Source organism: Pygocentrus nattereri, chromosome 15 (genome assembly GCF_015220715.1).
Source record: "Pygocentrus nattereri isolate fPygNat1 chromosome 15, fPygNat1.pri, whole genome shotgun sequence".
NCBI classification, from domain to species: Eukaryota; Metazoa; Chordata; class Actinopteri; order Characiformes; family Serrasalmidae; genus Pygocentrus; species Pygocentrus nattereri.
The window spans coordinates 14,366,422-14,392,236 of NC_051225.1; the positions used below are offsets into that span (position 1 = coordinate 14,366,422).

The 25,815-nt window shown below is 46.2% G+C and overlaps 1 protein-coding gene across 3 annotated transcripts in view; it reads right to left on the reverse strand.

Moving 5' to 3' along the window:
- The window catches only part of zfhx3 (zinc finger homeobox 3), a 305,456-nt gene that overhangs the window by 105,270 nt on the left and 174,371 nt on the right, over positions 1-25,815 (reverse strand). For all 3 annotated transcript variants that reach the window (XM_037545320.1, XM_017700699.2, XM_037545321.1), the window contains exon 5: positions 1,014-4,107. In XM_037545320.1, the coding sequence (XP_037401217.1) occupies positions 1,014-4,071 (3,058 nt within the window). In that variant the 5' untranslated portion in view covers positions 4,072-4,107. The remainder of the gene's footprint in view (positions 1-1,013; positions 4,108-25,815) is intronic.

Here is a 25,815-nt window from a genome sequence, read left to right on the forward strand (position 1 = left end):
CAATACCCTCCCTGGGCCCTCTTTTTCCTCTTTTTTTGACCAAGATAAAATCACAAAGTTGGGGAAAAATTAGGTGACTTGGGCCGGCAAAGGCAGTGCCAGCTGGGGAATAAAGACACAAAAAGCTGATGGACAGAGGAGGTTGGAAGACAAAAGGGGCATAAAACACTCTGGTTCACACACATTTTTTAGTGTTCATGTATGACGGGGGGTGACGAGTAGGGAATTTTCCAGACAAACTGACCCAAATACATTGAGACACAGTGGATACTGAAAAAAGCAGAGGCTCATATGTTAGGAAGATGCGCCTTTTTCCCTTTTTTACTCATTTTGTGCACGTGTTTGTGTGGGAGCTGAGGGTTCACATAGAAACTGTATGCACTCCCAACACACTCCAACCCAGAACAACAGAACTTTTTAGTCAATTTGGTTCTCAAGCTCTGCAAGTTACAGGCTATCCTCTACCTCCAAGTTACGGGGACATCCTGCTTTATCAGGAAAAAACCTACTGAAGGGCTTCCTTCTTCACTTGGATCATATACCGCATCAATTGAGTCACATGTCATCTACTTAGTGTGAAAATAGCCCTTTAAAGCAATGCACAGCAAGTCTCTCATTTTCAAGGTAGCTGGCTTTCAGTACGCCAACTGCATAAAATAGCATATAATTTATTGTGGTCCTTATCATACTCATCATGTACTACCGTTCAAGTATCTTTTGGTCACTTTTTTCACTTTCATGCTTTTCTCTCACACAACTTCTATAGATACTTTCAGAGGAAAACATGGACACATGAAAGGATAGTGAGCTTTGCGGTTAAAACCTATTGTAAAACTAAATTTACAGAAATTCATTCAACTAAACTATTTTTCCATTAAACCACCTATAAAAGATTCTGTGGATAAATGGATGAGAGCTGAGAGATGAGCTAAACGTTTCTCTACAAAGGTGTAAGTCACTCTTTAAAGCTAGACAGCCCACAAAAGCTTCCCTAGCTGTCTCCGTCAACTCACCTAGTGCTGGGGCTAGGGCAGCTATATTCGGGTCCAGATGAAATCCTCCAAGCAGAAACTGGGCATCGGTTCCAGAAGGATCCAACTTTAGGCCTGGGGGGAGGCTCATGTTCTGGGTCAAGTAGTATTGGTAAAGCTCTGCTTCTGAGGGTGAGGGCATAGCCCCCAGACCCAGACGGCCATGTTGCATCTGGGTCACATTCTGCTGGAGCAGCATCATGTTGTGCATGTGTTTCTCGCTGGTCATGTGGATGCGCAGGTTGCGAGCCACATTCGTTTCATAGTCACACACCTCGCAGCGCCAAGTGGGCTTGCTCTTGGGCTTGGTGGGCGAGGGGGCACCACAGGGCCCTGCCATGTGGGTGGAGGACTGGGCCGGGTGATGGTGGTGGCTGGTGTGGTGACTGCTGGCCTGAGTGGCTGAGGGTACGGCCACCACACCACCAGGCGCGTGCCCAAAAACCTGCTCACTGGCCGTGGGGATGGAGCCTCCGTTCTGCAGTGTCTGCATGTTGTTGAGGTGCTTGTCTGACTGCATGTGAATGCTCAGGTTGCCCTTGGTAGTAGTGGAGTAGTTGCAGACCTCACAGCGGAAGGGCTTATAGCCACAGGTGTAGCTCTCGCCACGCGCCAGGCGCGGGTGGCTCTGCCCGCTGCTGCAGTACACACAGGAGCTCCCAGAGTCTGGATGCTTCTCCTTCATGTGTGCCTCCAGGGTCTGCTGGTACTTGTAGTGCCAGTTGCACTTGGGACACTTGAGCGTCTTGCATGAGTTGCGCGAGTGCATCATGGTCATGTGGCCCCCCAAGGAACGTGACGAGCCCAAGACGGTGTCACACTTGGGGCACTCGACCCCGCTGCCCCCACTGGCCCCAGCACTGTGGTTCTGGGTGCACTCACCCACCCCAGTCATATCGCAGGGCCCTGTGTGATGGGAGTGGGAGTGAGACGAGGGGTGTGGGTGGTGATGATGATGGTGGAGGTGGTGGTGGTGGTGGTGCAGGAGGGTACCGTTGTCTTCGTCTCCCTCTGCCGGGCATTCATTTGGTTCAGGAGCTGTGGCACTATCACGATTGGCACTTTCGTCAGTGGCGGCATTGGAGGCGAGAGGTGAGGAGGTCCCCGCCCCGTCATCCTCGCCCCCTCTGCTGGCAGCTGCCGCCATCGCCATGGGGACAGTGGGCCCCTGGCAGTTAAAGCTCAGAGGGAGCTCCGAAGTCCTCCCTCCACCATCTGCAGCCATCCCCTCTTCTAATCCCCTGATGGAGGAAGAGGACATGGAAGCTGGGGCTTTACTGTTCAGTGTGGGGCTGGCTGCAGAGGGACAGGCAGAAGGCTGGAGAGCGCTACTAGGCATTAATAAAGGAGATTTGGAAATGCTTTGGTTTGAGACAGCCGGTTCCCCTACTTGTCCGCCGCTGCTGCTACTACTGCCACCACAGGCCACTGCAGTGCCTTCATCCTCCACCTCGTCCTCCTCTTCTTCTAAGAGTAGATCCTCCTCTTCCTCTGAGGCCTCGCTGTGAAGGAGAGCCTTGCTTTCACGGGCCTCCACATCCCCATCCTCCCCTCTATGAGTCCCTTCTTTCCCCACAGGCCCCTCTGTTCTCCCTCCCTGTGCCTTGGGCAGGGTGCTGGAGTCTTTGGCAGGGCCTGGGGTTGAGGTAAGAGAGGGTGGCTTGGGACTTCCAAGGCCTCCCAGGGCGAGGAGGGCTTGCTGCTGGAGACCCGAATCAGAGTCTTTGTTCAGGAGTCCCTCACCTCCTCCACTACTGCTCCCCCCCTCTAAATGAACCCCACTGAACGTGCCATAGAAGCTCTGGCCTGAGCTCACAGGCACTAGTGTGGGTGGTGGGGGAGAGCTTTTGTTTTTTGGTTCCAGGAAGCTAATGAGGGGCTCTTTGTCCTTGCCGATGCCCTGGATGATGGCAGACGCGTGCTTGTGGCTCAACAGCCTGCGCTCATCCTCACACAGGGTCATGCGATGGTCATGGACGGCGTGAGTGGCAAAGGAACGAGCATAACCAAAGGATAGCTTGCAGAGAAAACACATGAGGATGGGCTTGCCTTTACCATAAAGGGCCAGTCCATCAAATTTGGAGAAATCCACATTGTTGGGAACATCTTTGGATACACAAGACTTCTTGGCAGACCCGTCACTGTTTAGGTAATCCTTGTTGCTTTTGTGCCGCACATCAAAGACGCGGAAACTGTGCAGGACAGGACTGAGGCCTGCCGGGGATGAGGTATTGGGGAAACCTTGGTCTGAGGGGCCGAACCACTTCCCAAAAGACGAGGCTATGTGGAACGTGTTGATGATCTGAGGGTACACTGATGAGGAGGTCCCGGAAGATTCCCCCAGCTTACCTCCACTGGGGAGAGAATTTGAGGGGAGCACACCAGGTGCCATGCCCCCATCACTTTGGATCAGCTGGCTGAGGCTTTCCACAATGTAGGCCGAGCCATCAGGTTGGTAAACTATCTCCCCAGCTAGGTTCTCCACGTCACTGCTCTCTTCCTCTTCCTCCTCCTCTCCTTCTTCACTCCCACTCTCTGTAGCATCCGTCCGCCGTGTAGGCTGCTGGCGCATGAGAGTGGGCATGCCCCCTCCTACTTGAGCCATGGGCATGCCTGGGAAGGGCTGCAGACTCGGAAAACAGCTGTCAATCTCCATCTCGTCCAAGTCCTCCAAATCCTCGTCCTCCTCTCCACAGCTCACTGCTTCCTGCTCCTCTTCCTCCAACCCCCCTCTTCTGGGATGCCGCTGACTGCTGGCAGAGCTGTTGTTGGGAGCCTGGGGTGGGGTCCGTGTTTGCTGCTGCTGTTTCTGCTGCTGCTCTCTCACAGCCTCACGAGGTGTGCTGGGATTCTGGAGCTGGGCTGGGTAGGGTACAGAGAGAGACAGGGGCTCCAGGGAAGCGGGTTGGTTGCTGGGAGAGACCTGTGCACTAGGGTGATCGTTCCAGGGCTGAGGAGGGTGCTGCTGCTGCTGGGAGGTGGTGGAGGAGCTGAGCCCATCGTCTGTCCCAGAAACCACGGGAGACTCACAGCTTTCCATGCTGATGCCTACATGAGGCGTTCATCGCATCCAGGCCTGAGGGATACCAAAAGAAAAAAAGAGAAATGGATAAGGTTAGAGAATTGCTGATAGGTAGCAAAATTTCTGAAGCATTAGAGGGACAGAACAAAAGACAAGGTTCTTTTCATGCTTTCATTACATTGTTCCTATTCATGCTAAATCCCAGGCCACTAATGCTAAACATTCAGTGAGAGGCACAAAAGAGTCTTGATAAACTGAAAAAGCATGTATAGATAGAGAGCTGCGAGCGGGCTTGATATATAGTACATTAGAAGAGAGACAAAAGTGCAAGATCTAATGGTAGAAAATGACAGAGTGCTCATTAGGTTAGATTAGGTACTTAAACACAATACCTCAGACATGCATTAATAAGCCTGCTCAGATTGCTCTTCCTGTCATATCAGGGAGTTACCATCTTTTATCTTCACCTTCCAAACAACACTCAGAGCCTACCATGTTCCGAATTCCCGCATACATCCGTTTTTAATTAACGCGCAGTCTGAGAAACAGTAACAGAATAACTTAATGGATAAAGAAGCTCCATTGTGGCGCTAATTAGACACAGTGAAACCAGCCATCAGCACATGATCCATCTCCCACACCCAGAGAGAGGGAGCTGAAGGTTGCTGAATAAATCAGCCAGACTGTTTTAGGACCTCCACATCAGAGAAAGTATGCATGCAAAAACACACAGCAAGAAGGAGCGACCTTGTCAGATCCTCTCACATGGACGGTACATGCATATTTCCGGTAATTATTTGTATGCCAGTCTATATACACACAACATACAGAAAGATGAAAAAAAATGAAAGGGGGGTGGTGGTGGTGGCGGCAATAAATCTGAAAGTTAAAATACACCAGCTGCGCTGAAACTCTGAATGCAGCTGTGTTTAGATCTGGCATGCAATAAGCTCCACGCTCAGTCTGGTTTCAAACACTCCAGCAATCCACCACCTCTCCCATAACAAATAGGAGCGGCACTTTCAGGGGGCTAGTGCTGCCCGGAGCACCAGAGAACCCTAGTAAAGGCCACAATTTCGAGCAGGCTGAAGAGATAAAATGTGAGCAAGAGATACTGCTGAGCTAATAATTTTATTAAAAGGATGCAGGCAGCATTGATTAAAGGGGCGACCAGGCTGAAACCAATAACTCTGGCCTGCCCTTTCACCCTCCCATGCTGAATATTACATGAGCAAACTTTCCCGGCAGCGTGCTAACCGCCATGTCCTGCCTGATTAGCACATTCGCTGCCTGCACTTGATTTATTTACTTATTTACTTAGGGATGCAAATTTCAGCACTGATCAGACACTGTGTCTGCAGCCCCCCAACCCCCAAACATATTAACAGGAGAGGGCTTGGCTGGGGAGATTGATAATGTCTGACTCCCTCTTCATGAATGTCTGATGAAAATATACTCCAACCCCCACAGCCCTCCCACCCCTCATTCATCCACCACTGCCCTTCAACCCCCACTGCAAAAGTCATATACACAGGCCTTATATACTGAGCATGATTTTTAACAAATGCTGTCTTTGTTTTTACCCCAGTAAAAGCTGCTTACAATAAATTTATCCAGGCAATTTTACATGCATTTCCATATATTTAATTTTGCAATTAAATAAATTATGCAATTTTTTTCTAATTGAATAAATACAATGAAAATTTGATTGCTGTGGCTGCAATAAATAACATCTGTGGCACAAGTAAACAGCAAATAAAACTTTATAGAACAGTTTTGAATATTTCAGTCATCTTACAGAACAGCCTTTAAAAAACTTTAAATATTTTAAATTTAGAAATTATGACCAGTGACAGTGGCCTGAAAAATAGCCAAAGCACATTTTCTGTGGTCTTTCTTTAACATGCCTGCCGCATTCCTCTTTATCTGTTGCCCATTTCTCCTGCACAGAGACCAGACTGTTGTAACGAGCAAAGCAGCCTAAATCTAAACACCTCCACACACACCAGCTCCTCTTCTAACATGGTTCAACCTGAAGATCTGCCACGATGTGCATTTCATTAAAAGCACCAAGCATTTTAGATGACTTCCGGTGCAGAGCCGGACACTGATCCAAAGGGCCCAGGTCGTCTGGCTACTTGCACCGCTTACAGAAAACAGGATTGGGCTTTAAAATGGAGAAGGTCTAATTCAATAACCTGGGGTAGTTACTGATGTGCAATAGGATTGTCTGGAGTCTGCCAGTCGCAGATGGGCGGGCAGATATAATGCTGTTTGTCCGCTGGAGGTCTGCTTCCTCAGCGACACCTGTTTAAAGCAGGGGAAGCTTTAATCTCTGCCCAGCACTAACGAGGGCCCAGACAGACATGCAGACACTCTTTAGCAGGGGAAGTGCACGCATATTAGTCTCTCTGCTCGCACTGTACAGTAGCAATCGACCGAGAATCATAAACCATGAATTACAGTAATGCCTGAGCGTGCACGTTGCCATGTCTTTGCACTATGATTAGTCACTCTGTAGATGGTACAGTGCCAAAAAAAAGAGCCTGTCTTCCAGAACTGAAGAAGACAGCTTTTTTTTCTTCCAAGAGTAATGATAGGACAAATGCTTCAGCCTATGCAAAGATAGGTCAATGTAAAAGGCAGCCAAAACAAGTTTGAACTCATATTAAGTGATATATTAAGTGATAATCAAGCAGAAGAAAAGAACCAAATTCCTGAGCTCTGTTAGTGGGTAGGGTGATATGTTCAGGGAGGCTTCCTCTCTGATAAGAAGAAGCATAGCAACCTTGCTCTCAGGGGATCAAAACAGGCTATGTTTCAGACAATATACTGGGCCAGGAACACTTTTAGTCAAATTCAGTTAAAATGTGAAGCTGTAGACTGGTGTCTGTGAGAATGCTCATTCCAAAAGTTATCAGTTTCAGTGACTGGGCACTAAAAGTCTCTCAAGTCTCATCTTCTCAGCAGGAGCCATAAGAGAGTGAAGTCCTCTGATGCAAGGTGCATGCCTCTCTTCTCTACTTGCATTAGCAGAGAAGCATTTCCTCCTCCTCTCTCCAGCCTAACAAAGAAGATAAGGCTTTTGCTTTAAAAAAAAAAAAGCCCAGTATCTAATGAATGCTGTCAGAGAGTGGGGTCTGGTTGTCATTTGGTGAGGATGGAAAATGAGATAAAGTTTTTATTTATGGGATCTTTCATTAGGTGGGATTTACCGGCTGAGCAAAATGGGAATTAATGGCTGAGAAGCCATCTGATTAGAAGCATGCACATTCACCTGCCTGGGGGCCAAGCCTCCAGAGGCCCGGCACCCTCCACACTCTCATGGGGAATTAACTCGCATTCAGCCCCAGCTGGGAACGCCCAGAGGGTAACAGCCCTGATCCCACACCCAACCCTCAGGACCTTTTTTTCTCTACCATCTTTTGTCCCAGCACCGCCTCCCCCCAAGGCAAAAAAGGCCCCAGCACTACCTTCCAGCAATCTCTGGCAGGGCCTCCTCTCCCCGCTCCTGCCAGATCTAGCCATAACAGAGCCTGGCCACCGCAGGGTTAGGGCGCTTATTGAAAAATCAATGGCGTAAATGCTAAGCAAGTTACCGGAAGATGTGGGAAGGAAGGGCTCCTATTGATAAAGCAGGCAAGGCCTTTGATGCTGCACTGGGGACGTGTTCATTGATAGAGAGAGCATTGTACTCCTCGGGCTGCAGCAAGGAGGGCTTCGACGGCTAAGCTTGGCCCAATTAATCACACATATATGTAGAGAGACGGCTTCCCCTCCTTAACCTTAAGTCCATTCTAATACTCGACAAGGCCTCATGCCTGCCCTAATCCTTGCTTCTTACCCGGATGCTGACGTGTCATGTTCAGGGCCTTTACACTGAGGGTGGTGTAATGAGAATGGCTCATCCAGCTTCATATGTAAGACCTTACTATGTTCCTCAAGGGGGACCATCCAGGCTGTCGGTGCAGCCCTGGACCACACACTTCCATCTGAAGCAATACTTCTCCCTGTACACCCTTAATGACCATGTCTCTTGCGTAATCTTAAATCTACTCATTTTTTTTAGGAATGAGCTCAAAATAGCTTAATTGCCAAATGTTTAATAATCGCTTCAGTGGCTACAAGAGAACATGGCAACACTTCTATAATTCAGCTGCGCTGCGGCAATCTAGCATTTTACGCAGTAAAATCCATTCAATATCGAGTTCATTAATATGAGAGGTAAACAGAGTAGACTGAACTTTTCCTCCTCCTCCTCCTGAGTGTTTAATGTAGACACAGGGACGCTTCAGTGCTGCCGCCGCTTCAGGAGGAAAAAAAGTCACCTCAGGTCGATGGCACTCAGGCTGTAAACACGGCTTCCCGTAAAATCAATGATCTTCAGTTCTAGCTATCAGTCTGAGCTACAGAAATAGCAGCGGCTGTGACGAAGCCGGGGCCGGGGCAGGAGAGAGAGCGGGGGTGTGGGGGGTCAATGTAATGTGCCTTAGAGTACATAAGAGGAGAGATAGCACCGCTATCTGTAGCGTCCTGCTGCTACCACTGCCGTCACATTACTAACCTTGCACTCAGCATTTTGTTACTGTAAAGCTGTACTGGACTACATTTCCCATAGTGCACCTGTCTAGGCTTCGATTACTCAGAGCCAGCATCACCAGATTGTCGTGGTGTAAACACAGCATACTTTGGGATTGTTTTATAGATTTTGTTTGTTGTGGAAATGGGTTAACCCTCTGCAACTTTTCTACAACCGTAAACATCTGCAAACTCATCTGTTACTAATTGCTTTCAGGCCAGAAAACAGACGAATTGATTCACTGGTATCAATAGCTTTTTTTCTCTTCTAGGACATAAAGCAGTATCACAGCGATTTTTGCGGTGATATTATAAGACCTGTAAATGCAATCAATGTAGCAAAACAAAGGACGTAGTGGGAGCAGGGGGGGCACATTAAAATGCTTCCACAGCAGTGTAGATCTTTGACGCTGCATTAGCTCCTTGCTAACAGGAGATGGAGCTTATCCAGGCAGTGAAAGTGAGCCGGAGTAGGTTCAAAGGTAGCCAAGGGGGAATTCGCACGTGGAGGCAGAGTGTCTCCTCACTTTTGGAGAGTGCGATAGAAACAGCCTCCTCAGTGTAATTAGAAGTAGTTAATTAGCTGTGGGTTAATTACTCGGTTCTGGAGAGGGAGAGCTAGCGAAGAGAGAGAAACACAGAGAGAGAGAGAGAGAGAGAGAGAGAGAGAGAGAGAGAGAGAGAGAGAGAGAGAGAGAGAGAGAGAGGGTGGTAAGGCGCAGGAAAAGTGGCGAACGCACAGCAGGAAGCTCCCGGTCTCCTGCCAATTAGCAAGCAGCATGGGGGGCCAGCGGAGGAGCAAGGTTGGGAGTACAAATGAGGAGAGGGCCTTGTATCAGCTCAGCTCACAGCCCGCAGAACTAATACCGCACTCAACACAGCCCGCATCCGCCCATTAAAAATGCATTCTATTAGAGATTCACAGCTCACTGTTGTTTTTGCTAAGCGATTCCATTTGCCCAAAAGCCACTCTTTTTTTCCCATAGTAAAATAATATGCACAGAAAAGAACATATCTAAGAAGGCTCGTGTTTTTTTTTCTGATTGTGCGCGTGCAACAACCCAGAGTGACCTTGGTCATGTGAATAGAGAGGAAAACAAACATTTCTGCAAAAATTGTCAGTTTAAAAATGAAAAGGAGAAGGTACAGTTTCTAGAAGAGCTAAAATAACTTCTCGTAATGCCTGCTAACACTACCCCCCCTTACACACATACTCTTAACAAACTACTGAAAAGAGGAATGCCCTATTTCCCTGTGAGCCCCCATTGGTTTGGCTAGACAAAGCTTTGCATTTTGTAAATGCATAAACTGGTGTAGGGATAAAAGGTATAGATGTATAATCCGAGATGGGTAATCATGCTCACATTGCTAAAATCCCTCCATTAGCCCCCAGGCTTGTAGAGTGTGCACAGCATGCGCCAGAATGCAGCGGGGAGAGTGCTGGAGACTGTGTGTAATGTGTGTGCATTTGAGGACTTTGCATGTCTATCCATGTAAGGAAGCTCAATCCTTGTGCACAGACATTTTATTGTCTTATTGTATAGCATGTATTGCTCGAGACGTATGTCCTACGGAGTCCGAAAAGGTGAGCACTCAGAGCCGTTTGCTGGCTTTGTAAACTTGGCTGCAGATCTGAAATGTGCATCTTAAAACACACAGCCTAGTAACCTAGTGGACACCTTTACTGGAAGGTTAAGGGGAGGTGTGCGTGTGTGTGTGCACGCTACGCCAGTCAGGCCCAAAGGCTTTCATTTTCATTAATTATCAAATCTCCTCTATAAATAGCTCAAGGAAGCAGCCCTCTCCACTCTCCAGAGAGAGCGAGTGAGAAAGTGGGGGAGAGAGAGAGAGATGGAAGTAAAATATGCAGACTACAGGGTTTTTTGCCAGATATGTGTTCATTTTTCCCCTTTATGTGTGCAAGGCAAAAACACCCAAGGTAGAACAGGTCAGAGCAAGGAAAATGGCCTCCGTTGACTTGTAAACAACAAGAAACAAAGGACAATTAAAGAAAGATGCACTGTTTCTGTTCTGCATATCTTCATATGATCTTCCTGCCCAGTGAAAACAAAAATGACATAAAATATCACGTTCATCTGCCGTAAACTTTTAGTCCTTTTAATGCAGTCCTGCCTCAACTCAATCAGTTCATACACCTCACCTCACTCACTCTTCTGACTCTCTTCTTCTCTCTCCCTCTCTCTCTCTCTCTAGCCTGCAGTTAAGGCAAGTCGACCACAAACACGGTTGTTAAGGTGATCAATACCATTGAAATATTAAACCTTAAGAAGCCGCATTATTGATTGCCACGCCGATGAAAAAACTGTTTATTATCATAATCGCTAGGGCTTTGTGTGGAGAGGGACTTCAGCCTCATGCATGATGCCACTGGCTCAACTTTACCCCATGCCTTAGCACCTTTGCCCCTTTCATACCCACTCCAAAACCCCAGTGCTGTGTCTAAAAGCGAGTACCTCTGTGGGGTACTAGCCTCTTTTAGCAAGTAGGGCACTCACACTAGGAAATAAAGATTGTTAATACTAGTGGTGATGCTACTTTTTTTAGACGAGTACATATTTTTTAGTAATCACTGATACCAAGTCGGATATCATGAAACCCACACCGAATTAAGTAGTTGCTAGTGTACATAATAAATAAATAGATAAATAAATAAATAATAATAATAATAATAATAATAATAATAATAATAATAATAATAATAATAATAATAATAATAACAACAACAACAACAACAATAACAATTATTTATTATTATTATTATTTTATATTATTAACATTTTATTTGGTAAGAGCCTTTCAAGACACCCAAGAACACTGTACAATGAAAATCACAGAAAAAAAAACAATTTAAAAAGAAATTAAAATAGATTAAAAAAAAAAATATATATATAAAAGCCAAAAAACCATCTGGAAAAGGTGGGTTTTTAGACTAGCTTTGAACATAGCCAGAGTCAAACAAACACACAACTTAGAGGAGAGACTGTTCAACAGCTTGGGGCCAGCAAGACTGAATGCCCTGTCACCAACAGTGCACAGCTTAGAGGGAGAAACTTGAAGCAAATGTGAATCGGAGCACAAAAAAACAGCACAAGCAATTTGCATTGACCACAATGCTGTACTGGGAGCCAAGGAAGTTGTTTCAGAGTTGGACCGATGTGCTCCCAGGATCTATTGTGGGTGAAAACTCTAGCAGCTGAATTCTGCACATACTGCAGCCTATTCAGATCCCAAGCAGGGAGTCCATGTAGTACAGCATTGCAGTAGTCAATTCTAGATGTTACAAAAGCATGGATAACAGTCTCAGCAGCAGAAAAGGAGAGAAAAGAGCAGATCCTAGTAATGCTCTTCAGATGGAAAAAGGCTGCCTTACAAGTGTTCTTGATATGGGGTTCAAAAGACAGAGTGGAGTCAAAAATCACTCCCAAGTTTTTGATCTGGGTTAAAGAAGAGACAATATAACCAGGAATAGAGACAGCAGTGTTGCTTATCTTTTTAACTGTAGCTGGAGAGGCAATTAATATGGCGTCCGACTAATTACTATTAAGACTCAGGAAGTAAATGAGCACATGATATAAATGCACCTCAACAGTTAACATCTTCTAAGCCACTTATCCTTCTGGGGCACGGGGGGAGCTGGAGCCCATCCCAGTAGTCATTGGGTGGAAGACAGGATATAGGTTACCAGTCCATCGCTGGGCAGAGAGACAGACATCACAATCACTCACACACTCACACCAAGGGGCAATTTAGCATGTCCAATTGGCCTGACTGCATGTCTTTGGACTGTGAGAACATACAAACTCAGCACAGAAAGGACCCAGGTCCTCCAGCCAAGGAATCGAACCCAGGCTCTCTTTGCTGTTAACTCAACAGTTCGTTAAAATCGAGTGCATTAACTAGCTATACTATATTATGTAACGTTACCTTTGAGCGAGAAGTGCTGCAGTGGGTTTAGTTCTGTGTGAGAAAAGCGCTGTAGTTTTGCTCCTCAACAGTGTTTTTCAACAACAGTCTCTGTAGCTCAGTGACAGCAGGAATCACATCAGAGGTCGGAAGCATCCGCGTTGAACCCAGACATACACTGTGTGATTTCAGAAACCTTGTTCTTTGATGACTCACACTGTATGTTTGAACAGACCATCTTGTACGGACAAAGCCTATGATTTATATATTCACACTGTACAGAAACGCTAAGTCCATGCAACGTGAAACACAGCTCTGTCTACGGACAATTTAAAATGAAGCTGTTCTATTCAAAACAACACGCTACACGCCGAGTACTGAGAAAGAGAAACTGAGCAGCGCTGCTAACACTGGGCACTAAAGCTAAAAGCAGGCAGTGTTGTACACGGTAGGACAGTACAGTCTCTCTCCAGTATATTTTACAAAAAAAAAAAATCACCACATTAATGTTTAAACCTCATTGCTTAAAACGAGTAAAGTCGACATAGAGGATTTTGGTAGGAAACGTCAACCTTTTTCCATCTCCGTTTCACTGGCCTATGCCTGCACTGGGGACGCAGACGTCATTGTGTGTTTAAAATTGCCTAAAATCTCTCAGTGTACATCTATAAGAAATATACCAAGGCAGAATGTTTAAAGTGATTGACAGCTTTGTGTAAGAATATCACTCGGCTTACATCACATGGTATTACCTGGTATCAGAATGTTGGTATTTGTGGAGTACAAGCATCAGTAAGTAAGCATGGTATTAGCACAATAACCAAAATCAGTATCAGTATCGATGCATCCCTAGTTAATACCCACATTACAACATAATCATCTAATAACTGAGACACATGGAATGGGCCTACTTCCATCTCCCCCTTTACAGAATATTTGCGTTCAAGATATAATTTCTGTTTCTGAACCTGGTGCAATGGTGGTGCAGGGTCAGGCAGGCTGAACAGGGCCTGGGATAACCTGTATTTAATCCCCAGCCTGTTTAACTGATCTGGAAAACAAATACCTCAGTTATGACCCAGGACGGCACCTGGTAAAACACAACTGAGAGAAAGAGAGAGCACCTGGAATTAGCTGAATTACCTGGAAAGCACGCTCTTAAAGGGACCCATACCTTTTTTTTTTTTTATTGTCCCCTTAGGCAAACATAACATGTTGTAGGAGGGTGTAGGTGTGGGCAAGTCGTAACACAAGAAAGGACAAGTTTAACAGTGGAGTTAACAGGGTATGTCAAAGAGTACAGAATGCACAGCCATCCCAATTAACCCTGTGGTGACAGATCTGTGGGAATAGCCAAGACTAGGAGTGCAGACCCCAGTTCATTAACACAGTGGTTATAAACTGTGTTCTAGGGGCACCACTGTCCTGCACCTTTCACTCAGTTCAGCTCAGGAAGGACTTGTTAGCTAGCTAATTAGTTGGATCAGAGCAGGGAAGACACCAAAATATGCAGTGCTCCTAGCCTCAAATTCCAGACAATATAATGCCTCCTGGATTCTTAGAGTCACTTCTGTGCACTCAGCTCTCCGTTGAGATGGATGTTTTTTTCTAGCAAATCACATCCACAAAGGGCAGCTTCATAAACGAGGTGGAAATTCAAATGAGATTCATCCCGTTTGCTAAATGGCTTGAATAAATACATGAATGAAGTACAACTTCGCATTCATTCTCAGTAACACAAGGCCACTAGGGCTGGAAGGGTGACTGAGGTGGCAAAGAGGGAGCGAGAGGTCTCGGGCTCACCAGGCAGAGAAGAAAGGGTGAAGTCTGGTGTTTTGTTGAGCGTTTAAACCTGAGGAGGGAGATAAGATCCCTCTGGATGGCAGGAAATGTGAGCATGGCTAGTGACAGCTGTCCCAGCATCAGGACTCTGCGCCAAAGAGCTGTGTGATGTAACGGATGGAGAATGAACTGGGCAGGAAAAGACCTCCTGCAAGCTTCACACACACTCCTGTATGAGTAAACAGGGCCTACCAGTACACGCACACACAATCATTCTAACTGCCTTACACACAAGGGATTAGAGGGTGTCCCAGTGAAACCATTCTGTGGAAATGATTTCTTTGCAACAGGAGGGGGGAAAAAAAGGAGTGAGACAGAAGCATGAAAGCCAAATGGTGACCCAGCCTCTAATTCTAGAGCAGGGGATATCCTGGATAAATAATTAGTGGGTTCCTTTGAAGACCCGGTGCTGCCTCGCCATTCACTCTCTGCTACACTTTTGCTAAAGTCATTAATGACAAAGATTTGGAAAGAAAAAGCGAAAATCTTTCTGGTGCACAAATACTTCTTTTATGAGCCCTGGCCTGAATTCCTCTCTGCTTAGTTGAAGCCCTTATCCTGGGAAAGAGCTATGCAGCGCTTTAAACAATAAACCTCGAGGGAGGACTGATTTCTGCCCCCCACCCCCCTTCCCACCCTGACCACCTCTTTTAAAGAATTATGTAGCGTTAATAGAGTAAAGGGAATAATGTGCTCCGTGTATAAAAAGAGGGAGGCAAACGTGAAGTGGTGTTGTGAATGTTCAGGCATTTACAGAAAACAGTGCAAAGGGGGGGGTGGTGGGATGGGGTTCAGATAAGGCCTAAATCAAGCCCTTTTTGTGGCCCGCTTCTTTTTAAAGAATAACCCAGAAGTGGGAGTTAGCGGCACTGCCAGGAAGAATTAAAGGGATTCCTGCTGATGGCACTAACTCTTAATGCCTGGCTATTCTTGTACAACAGTGGAATACATCTCCAATTAGGTACCCGTGCTCACACTTACTGACAGGCTATTTCTGCAGCCACGTATACCAGCCTAACCAGGCTCCTTCTCTATGGGAACATAAACAAAAGAGGAGCCGACAGCTGTAATGACACTGGTCATATCCACCCTTCTCCCATTTTCAGCAGCAAATTATAGAACTCCATCTAATGTTTTCATTTCTAATTTTAACATTGCACATTATCAAACTGGACAGGCCTGAGAAAGAAGCCGAATTTATTTATTTATTTATTTAGGCAACTTTTACGGCAGATGACATCACAGCTTTGAAATATAGAAAAGGTTTATGTAGACAGCCCGGATGAATAATATCTGTAGGCAGTTTGTGGTTTGTCCCTGCAGTTGATGTGGGGACTCAAGCCAAGGCAAAGCCAGTGAGGTGACACGCATTCCTTTCCAGCGGCTCTGCAACCAGAAACTGTCAACAGCGGAAGAGAGGAAGAAAAACACAAAGAGAAAACAAGTTGTTAAAGAGTGTAACAAGGTGGCCCAGAGGGCGATGCTGAAAGATGCCCAGGCGTTGGGCGTAAGCAACATCAAACGCCCTTTTCCGACCGCGAGCATGTCGAGGCACACATAAGGAAAACCTCACTCAGCTGAGGGGAGGAAGAAAAAAAAATTACTCAAATATGCTAGTGTAGCCAAGCTTACAACGCGAACAACTAATCTGATTACAGCATGGGGGTAGCACTGTCCTACCTCTACCTGTTTGGAAAACAGAAGTCCTCTAAGCTCCTGAAGGGCCCAGACTTAAAGAGATGATGATGCTTCTGAAGGATATCTGTCCAGCCTCATCAAATAACTAGGACTAAAGCACAAATTAAGTCCAATAAAACCTGGACTTAAATGTAGAATACTATTCATAAAAAAAGAAAGAAGGGGCAGACGTGAGAGAAAGAGAGAGGGCAGTAGGCAAACAAAAATCGGCATCACGCCACTAGCATAAGCCCATCAAAGTTGCTGGCACATCAACGATCGGAAACAGTCCTTGCATTGTGATATGTGCCAGGGCTTAGTTCAGTAGAGACTATGGCTGGAAATGCGCTCAGAGACTTCAGTCCTCGAGAGCAGAGAGGGAAAGCACAGGTGCCAATAGAGCCGGAAAAACAGTCTGATATGCTAAAAACCATAGCTTATTTTCAGTCTGGAGGTCCAGGCCATTTTATGCTCCTTAAGAAGGTGCAAACTCTGCACACTTACACATACATTAGTGATGCACTGAAAAAAACAACTTTTGGCCAAAGCATAAATTTTCAGTATGTTCACTCATTCCGCGTCCTTTTTCAGTCTAAAATTTTCAGTTACTGAAATTTCAGTGCATCCCTAATACACAACGAACCCCTTATTCCTTGGGGGTTCCCCTGCTTTAATGAAAAGGCCACATACAGTCGGCAGTCCCTCTGCCCCGGCCCTGCGCTCTGCAGCAGCACCTGTTAGATATAAATCAGGCTCACGGAGCCGTGTTTGGGAAGTGAGGCATTAAGCATGACACGGGCTGTCAAAGTTCAGATCGCACCGACCGCAACATCTCGTTGAACCGCCGCAGAGTGCACCCGGAGCCGCAAGCCCCGGCTCTTATCTACAGCCTCCTCGCACCGCTTTGCATCGCATGCGTCTCACATCTGGAACCCAGCTGTTAAGCCAGCTAATGGAGGACAGAGAGAGGGGAAGAGGAGAGAAAAGGAGACAGACAAACAAAGCAATCTTTGGACTGTCCTCTCCACTTTAGAGCAGTCTCTGTCTGGTTAGGTCATTTGGCTATGAGTGGGTCCAGGAGCTGAGCCCACTGGTGACCGTGTGTGTGTGTGTGTGTGTGTGTGTGTGTGTGTAAATTCAGGATGAAAAACGAAAAACCAGAGAAAAACTGAAAATGTGAGGAAAAACAGGCCTAACCGTGTTGGACAGTGTTGGAGCCAATGTCCATGATGACAAAAATGATAAAAATTAATTTTTTAAACTAAAAGGGCAAAACCTGAGGTTTAGTTCTTAAGATTAAAGATATATTTAAGTTTAGATTTAGGCTTAGGGAATTATTTGTCATAATTACTCCTATATACTACACAGGGGACTGCAGATAGACACAAACAGAGACATAACCAAAGAGAGAGAAAGAAATAGAAAGAGTGACAGACAAGCGGGCACAGAAATAGAGGGAGAGGGAAAAAACAGAGAGAGAACAAGAGAGAGAAGAATAGAACGAGAGACAGAGAAACAGAGATACACAGAGAGACCAAAACAGAGGGATAGGGAAAGAAAGGGAAAGAGAGAAACAGAGACAGTGAAAAGGAGAGGGAGAGAGTCAGAAAGAGAGAGTGAGCGAGGTCACTGCATCTCTCCACCACTCTGAGGAATCTCCATCACGTGTCAGAGAGAGGTCAAAAGGTCAGAGCTTGGTTGAGAACCCGCACATTCTTCAGAGGACAGAAACATGAATTCTCTGTGCGTGTGTTCTCTTATGTATGTGAGTATGTGTGCCTATTAGTTTCAGCTGCCCGGTGCTTCTCTCTGCCCCACCCCTTTACCCCAGGACCTGGCAGTTAAATATTAACCAGAGATGTGTTCCCTCTGAACTTCACATGCTGTGTAGCAGGGGGTGAGAAAGAGAGAGAGAGAGAGAGAGAGAGACAGAGAGAGAGAAAGAGAGAGAGGGAGAAAGAGACAGAGGGAGAGAGAGAGAGGGAGAGAGAGAGAGGGAGAAAGAGAGAGAGAGAAAGAGAGAGAGCACGCAGAAGAAAGGATCATCTGCTAAGGATTTATTTACGGGGGACGACCACAGATAGGGGCTCATGCTAAGATGTGGTGTGTTGTGTTTAGCTGTGAACTGCAGGCGTGGATTGGTGGGGTTGTAAAGGGGAGGGCCAGCAGGAGCCGTGGCCCAGCACTGCCTCGCTGTAATTTACATTGCTGAGTAATTATCTGCAGGATCATGGACCAGTGAAAGAAGCCTCTTTCTGGAAGCATGGGGCAGAGGAGAGGGCTGCGGGGATCACACACACACACACACACACACACACACACACACACACACACACACACACACACACACACTTAACTTCTAAAACAAGCCCAGGGTCTCCCATAGACTTGCCCAGGGGCCAGGGAATGTACTGTGTGTAGGGCAGACCTATGGGACATGCCAACAGCTACAAGGGTCGAGTACAGACAAATCAAGATCGCACCCGCTAAGTTGTCTTTGGCAGTATGGAGTAACACACACATGCCTTTCAGAGCAAATGCCTTATGTTGTAAAGACTAGGCCCATTCAGCATGCAGCGAGCGAGGGATAAACTCCTGTCCATCATCTCTCACCTAGCCTGGAAGCCAGGTGGATTAAGGAGGAAGGTAAAAAAGAAAAAGTTTCTGGAGGCAGATTTGACACTTTCCCAACTTTGTGTAATGCAAAATGAACCTGACCAGTTAGCGGAGAGTTTGCTACAGTCAAACAGTGTTACAAAACACTGTGTTGTGTATGTGTGTGTGTTGCATTGTTCAAGGCACAGTGAGCAAACTGGGAGGCGGGGGCTCTTCTGTTTGCCTATCTGCAGTACACACATACAGACGCTCTTGCGACACTTGTGGACGAGCCAGGAGCCAGGGCAGGCTGATAAGAGCCAAACAGGGGCTTGCATGCAGCCCACTAGCAAAAATAGGAACAGCAGCATTCACATCAGCCAATGTCTAGACTGTGTTCACTTATGCTAGAGATTAGAGATGCTACAATCCAAGTTTTTCTCTCTTGATGCCTATTTCAATACCGCAACTGAAATATACTGCTTCTTAAATGTCATAATACTTTTCTATTAAATGGTAAAGCACATAAACGTACAGAATAGGCTAAAGTACCACTGTTGAGACACTGTACACCAGCATTAATGATAAAATTGTACTTTCCAAAACAGTGGTAAAAATACATATCCTCTTATTAAGGTTAGTACACTGATCAAGTATACCAAATTGGTCCATCACTACCAGAGACCCCTCTACATTTTAAACAGCATGAAAATCTTCTCTCAGAACGTAGCAGAAGTATGCAGGCTGCCAAGAAGTGCTGGAATCAGCACAGGCTGACGGAGCTGGGACTCCTGCATTAAATGGGAGCTTAATTAATGATGTCATTGTTTTGACATTGAGAGCGCATGCCAGCGAACAAGATAAACAAGCCGGGGCCCAGGACTGGAGCAGCGTAAGCGCTGTAAGGAAACGGCAGGCCCGCAAGATCACAAGCAAAGCACTTTCAGTCTTAACCTCAGACCTTTACAATGCTACACTCGATCCGTTTATACCATGAAACAGTGTGGTACATGCCAACTGTCTATGAGTGTATGTTTATGCATATTTAAGGGTGTAAGCTGAGAGAGTGAAGCCAGATTTAGTGCTATACTGTGAAAGAAATCGTTGATTTTCTATCTCCAGTGTGGGTGTCAGTACGCTGGGCGTGAGGGTGGAGTGGTAGGACTTGATATATGCCAAGACAACATGGTTAAACAAGCCACATGGCTTAGTGTGTAAACACACGTACATGCACACACAGCATTGCAGAACCACACACAACTTCCCTCTCATACCCAAGTCAGCATTTTCCTGAAGTCAGCTTGACAATTTCCACCAATGCAAACTGATGTTTTGGCTCCAGAAAAAAAGCTCCAGTGTTCAATTTAGGACTTTCAAGAATCTGGTCTTGTCTCAGTCTCATCACTCCCTAGTCCCTGTCTTGACTCACACTCAACTACTACAAAGTTTTGGTCTTGACTTGGACTTGATATGTCCAGGTCATTGTCTCGATTTGCCTCTAATGGCCTTGACTACAACACCAGTGCCTGAAAAACATACCACTTAATATGTATTTGTACCACATACTGCTGTTGTACAATCTTCCTGATCATTAAAATAATAAATGGAATACGTGCTTACAAATATAATCAATAGAGACTGCCTTAGTTCAATCTTGCTACAGGACTTCCAGCTGGGTTAGGTTTCAGGGATTAGCTGAGCTATTAAATCTGCTATGCAAATAATGCTTTAAAACACAGGCATATATTTGCATATACTGTGAGGAGTAGGGCAAAGGTGTCAACTCCAACCCCCCACTCTTAAATCTGCATCTAAGCTTGGCTCCACCCTGTGTCCACCAATAACAGATGCCCGTGCTGGGGGAGGGGCCATGTAAGATGAGAGGGCACCTAATTGGCTTAGGACCTGTAATTGGGGAGGTCTAATTGGAGTGGACTCCGGCATGGCAGGTGCACGTCTTTTTGAAGGGGGCAGGGAAGCTCGGTGGCTGGACTAGGTCACAATCAGGATAAAAGGACAAAGTCTACTGAAAGGCTACCACAGACCTAACTGTCTAAAGGTAAATCATGCTTCGGCGCTGACCAAGCAGCCCTACTCGTTTGCTTTCTCTAATGTATCTGTGTATGTTTAATTTGTGGTCCAGAAACAAAAAGGTAGACCTCAAGTAACACACTAATATATCACTGTGTATCATATATATCATCAGTAGTTACGGTCAGCAGCCCCACACAAGCATAATCAGTTGTACACGTCTGGTCTGTGTAGTATCATTCTAAAGAAACTATGTTAATGATAATGACAGAGAGAAAGAAACAGTCAGAAAGACTGAAAGAGAGAAGGGTGTGGGGGTGGGGGGCTTGTTTTGAGCCATGGAAGCAACACCTGTTGGCCTTGTCACCACCCTATCATTAGGTTAGCTGTAATTAGGGACACTGTTGAGGTGCCGTCGCGGGGGTGTGGCCGTACATTCCCTTCTCTGGGCAGGCATGTTTGGAGAGCCAGTAAAACACTCAGATGGGCCCCACACACCAATTTTACCCCATTCCTGTTTCTAACAAACACTGTATCTACTGGGCAGGGTGTCAGCAAACAGATCACTTACCAATATGAACGATTTTCTATGATGTGGAGTCTGAGGGCACACTGAGAGCCAATAATGACCTAGTCTATGTGATGTCTCCAAAGGCTCTGAACAGAGAGGTCCCAGGAGGGACAGTACAAAAGTTAGGGAAAGCTCATCTAATGCTGCCTTTCTGCAGCACACTGGCCCTCGTTGTCCCTCTGAAGGAAGAATAGTGGCTATCGAATACACCTTTGAAGATAACTACAGCATCCAGTTTAAAAAGCATAAGCCACTTGCCAAGGTAGACACCCTGAGACTGATCAGGAAGAGCGGTGAACATGATAGAATGTTGAATCTGCAGTGCATCTTTGTGTGTGTGTGTAGTGTTACCATATTACAGGTAGAAAAGCTTAGATGTGCTTCTCTTGCCCTCAGATCGTTAAAGTGAGATTTCGTTATTCAAACATTTAAAGCATCCCTCCCTTACTTGAGGAGCTTTGATGGAAACCTTGGGAAGCTGCCACTTAAGACATGAGCAAATAAAACAAAGGTAATACTGTGGGTAATAGAGGGGGGGGGGGAGGGAGAGACATGCCTGTGTTTGCGATTCTTGTTCAGAGCATGTTGTTCTCCTGCTAGCTGCTTGTCTACCAAGCCTTGATCAAGGTGATGGAGTGACAGCTAAGCGTATGTAGAGCACAAGAGATCCAGTGAGTCTGCCTGTCAGTCACAACCCCAGAGGGAGGAGGTACGTCTGTCTTATCCAAAGAGTCAAACAAACAAAAAAACAGTAGGGAAAGAAAAGGGGAGATCACCAGTGCAGCACCCATTGTGTTTGTTTTTAAGGGATCATTTAAGTACTGTTAAAGCTCAAATAGGCCTTAGAAAATTAATCCTTACATGCGCCTGGATAATGAGGAGGACATGCAAACCATTTCAGCTAGACGAACTATTTAAGATTGTTACTTGGGTTGGGTGCTAACAGCCCTCAGTATTACTCCTCAGGATGAATAGCATTTTGAGCACATTGTTGGGTAACCAAAATTACAAATCCATTCCTGTGGAGCTGTAAATTGAAAAAGATTAATCAGGATTTGGCCGGTCCTCCTCACTGGCTGACATGATAAACACAGTTGGGGTCGTGTGCGGGGTCTAGAGTCAGGACAGGGACCCGCCCCATATGGACACTTGCCTCTTAAACGGCACAGAGGCCCTTACATGCTGAGATAGAAGAAAGGTGACTGGTAGAGGTGCTAGGCAGCTAGCAGTCCACCAGGTCAAGCCTACACTCAGTAAAGCCACATAACTCTTCCATGAAGGTGAGGGTCACTGTGATGCTCCGTCTGGCTCGGGGTCAACACGAGGTCTCCAGCCACTGAGGTTCATGGCAATACAATAAAGCAATCAATTGAGGTGCCGGACCTTGGTCAATAATATACTTCGGGGCCACGGGGGTCACCACCTGTTCTCTGGCCTCTCCTTGGAAAGTCCTGGCCTTCGAAGGTGGACTAGAGTTTCATTTTCACCTCCTGGGCCAAGAGGGGGCTGTAATCATATCCTCAGGCCAAGCCCGTACGGGCGCAATAAAAACACGCAGTGCCTTACGGAAAGCGTGTCTTGCCTGGATCTCCGTTTTCATTACAATGTGGCTCTCAAAGTCAGACCTACTGTCAGCTCCTGCTGGTCCTGGGCCATTTCTCATTCCATTCTAATTCCTATCTCCTTGCGAGTACACTGGGAAGAGTCAGATACACTAGCCCTGGAAAAGAACAACGCAATGGGGCGGCACTTCCCATTAACCCTTGAAGCAGTTAGGTGTAGGGGGAAATTGCACCTTTTAGCAACCAATTTTTGCTGGCATCTTTTAAGAGTGTTAAAGACACTGTTTGGGCCACAAAGAGAGCAGCGCTTCAAATCTGCAATGCCCAGTCACCTGACAGTGACATAAGACACCAGCAACATCCTGCTGCAGGAAGTACAGAGCTAGGGCTTTATATGTTCAAACAGACTTTGTGTATAATACTGGCAGCCTGGGGTATACAACTCTGATCTAGGGACATCTATAAAAAACTGATCCACAAACAGAAAGGGGAGATCGCCGTCTTTCTTCGCCCTGTTCCTTATCCCTCCCTTTTTCTTTCCCTCAGTCTCTCCAAGCCCCCCCATCAATGGACTCAGACAGCATCCTCTGTGGCTGCCAGGACGAGGCAGCAGTTAATTCTTGGCTGCCCTCCCTCTCTGCTTAAAGGCAGGTATAGAGTTTCTAACAGCTCCGGCTGGCTGGATACAAAGGAGGGCTCAGAGAACAGGCTGAGCTCCAAGCAGGTGAACCTGGCTGCCGCATCCTAACCCTACCCTACCCCTTCACTGAACCTACTACTACTCTTGACCTAGAGACCCCTGTAGCTAACATCTGACTCCTGAAGTCTACATTTACGTACAAAACAAACCCTAAGAATATGGACATGAAGCTAAAAAGAGAAGGTTACTAAAGCTATGAGACAAAACAGATCTATTTCCTAACTTGCCAACTTGTGTGTGGAGAATGCAACAGATATTCTCAGTGTTTCTTTTTAGCATCCACACCCCCTACCCGGTCTGAGCCATGGCCTGCTCTAGTAGGCATCATTAGGCAGCATAATCAGCAGGCTGTTTGCATACATCTGCCTTATTTTATTGATCCCTCTTCATTCATTAACATTCTGGGGTATATAATTAACACACGTGCCCCCCTTGCCCAGGGGAAGGCTAATTCCTCTGCATGCCACAGGGATTTCAGCAGAGGGCACAAGTGGGCTTGTCATGGCGGGCACATGGCCAACAGCGCCCCCCATCCCCCTGGTACCCATCCCCGTCTCTGCCTCCAGCTGTCGACAGCCTCAGCCAAGCTACTCTAACAAGAAGCGCCTTCCCCTCCGCCCTGCGTTAACTAAATGCACAATTATCCAGAGAACAATGATGCTTTTCACAGGGCCTTGTGTTGCCATTAAAGCAGTGGATCTGGTTACAGCAGCTTCTGCTTAAGCTAATTACGGAATGCTATCTGTGGACTTCTCATTGCTTCTTAATTAAGTAGGATTCATTTCAAAAAACAGGGACAGTTTTTTTTTTTTTTTTTTTTTTAAGGCTCAGGCTTTAAAGTTTTATAAGTTTAGAAGTTAAGGCTTGACATCACAGAAGTAGAGAAAATAATTTACATATCTGCATGATAGAAACATTACAGATCTGACATGCATGTTCCACACAGCTCCATTAATCTTTAAACCAAGGAGGGTATATTCAAAGACAAGATGGTTAGGCAACAAAGTCCCTGAGGATGTGTTACCTTAACAGCTAATGCATAGGAAGAGCTCACCGCTACACTGCTGATGGGATTAGCCATGGCAGTCATTAGGATATGAGGCAGACAGTGAGAGTGCTCAGTGCCAGGGTTGAACGCAGTTCTCAGGCCAGACAGGGTAACAGAACACCAGGCCTGTCTGCTGCCTCTTTGTGTCTGTACAGAGCTCAGGGCCTCTCACCAGCTCCACCATCAATAACACATTCTTATTAGGCCTGATTAGGCCACTCTTATTTCCTACTAGACCTACCCAGTGAGAGAGAGACATAGACAGAGAAATAGCGAGAAGCAGAGATGGCCTCTAGTAGCCAGTCACTCAGCACATAAGAAAGAAAGAAGAGAGAGATATGTTAAGTGAGAGAGAGAGAGAGAGAGAGAGAGAGAGAGAGAGAGAGAGAGAGAGAAAAAAGACTAAAGACAGCAAGAAAGGTAAAGAGAGTGAGGAAGAGTGATAAAGAGAGATACAGGTAAAGTGAGAATGAGACAGATAGAGAGAATTCATGGGAGAGGCAAAACACAGAGAAAAAGAGACATATGGTACAGGGAAAGAGAGACTAGAGACAGACAGTCTTGGGCTGGAAGTTAGGGAACCAGCCTGGTGACCACAAGGTTGCCGGTTTGATCCCCTTGGCCAACAGTCCATGACTGAAGTGCCCTTGAGAAAGACACCTAACCCCCAGCTGCTCCCCGGGCGCCGTGGATAGGGCTGCCCACTGCTCTGGGCAAGGGTCCTCACAACACCCTAGTGTGTTTGTTCACTAGTGTGCATGTATATGGGTGTTTCACTGCACAGATGGGTTAAATACAGAGGTCTAATTCCTCTGCATGCAAACACAGTTGGCTAATGGTTCTGAATTGTAGGTAGAGAGAGAAAGGGAGAGGGACAGGTACAGAGAGAGGTAGAAAAAGTTAATGAGAGAGAGAAAGCGCCTCTAGTCGTCATTCACTCATCAGAAAAAGAGAGAAAGCAAAAAAGTGGAGAGAAAGGTGGTGCAGGTATGTGAGGGGTGAGAGGTTTTCTGAGTGACATCCAGAGAGGTTCTCACTCTCTCCTTGGCCTGGAGCAGAGCACTCTTTTCAACAGGGGCTGACCCTGCTCTCTAAGGTTAAGATGACACACAGGCTCCTTTTGAAAGGCCCTACACATCGTCTCAAAGGAAGGAATCTTCCACTGCGAGCCTGAGTCAAATACCACATGAAAGAGGCTCACACACTGCAATGACAGCTAGGGCTGCCACGGATC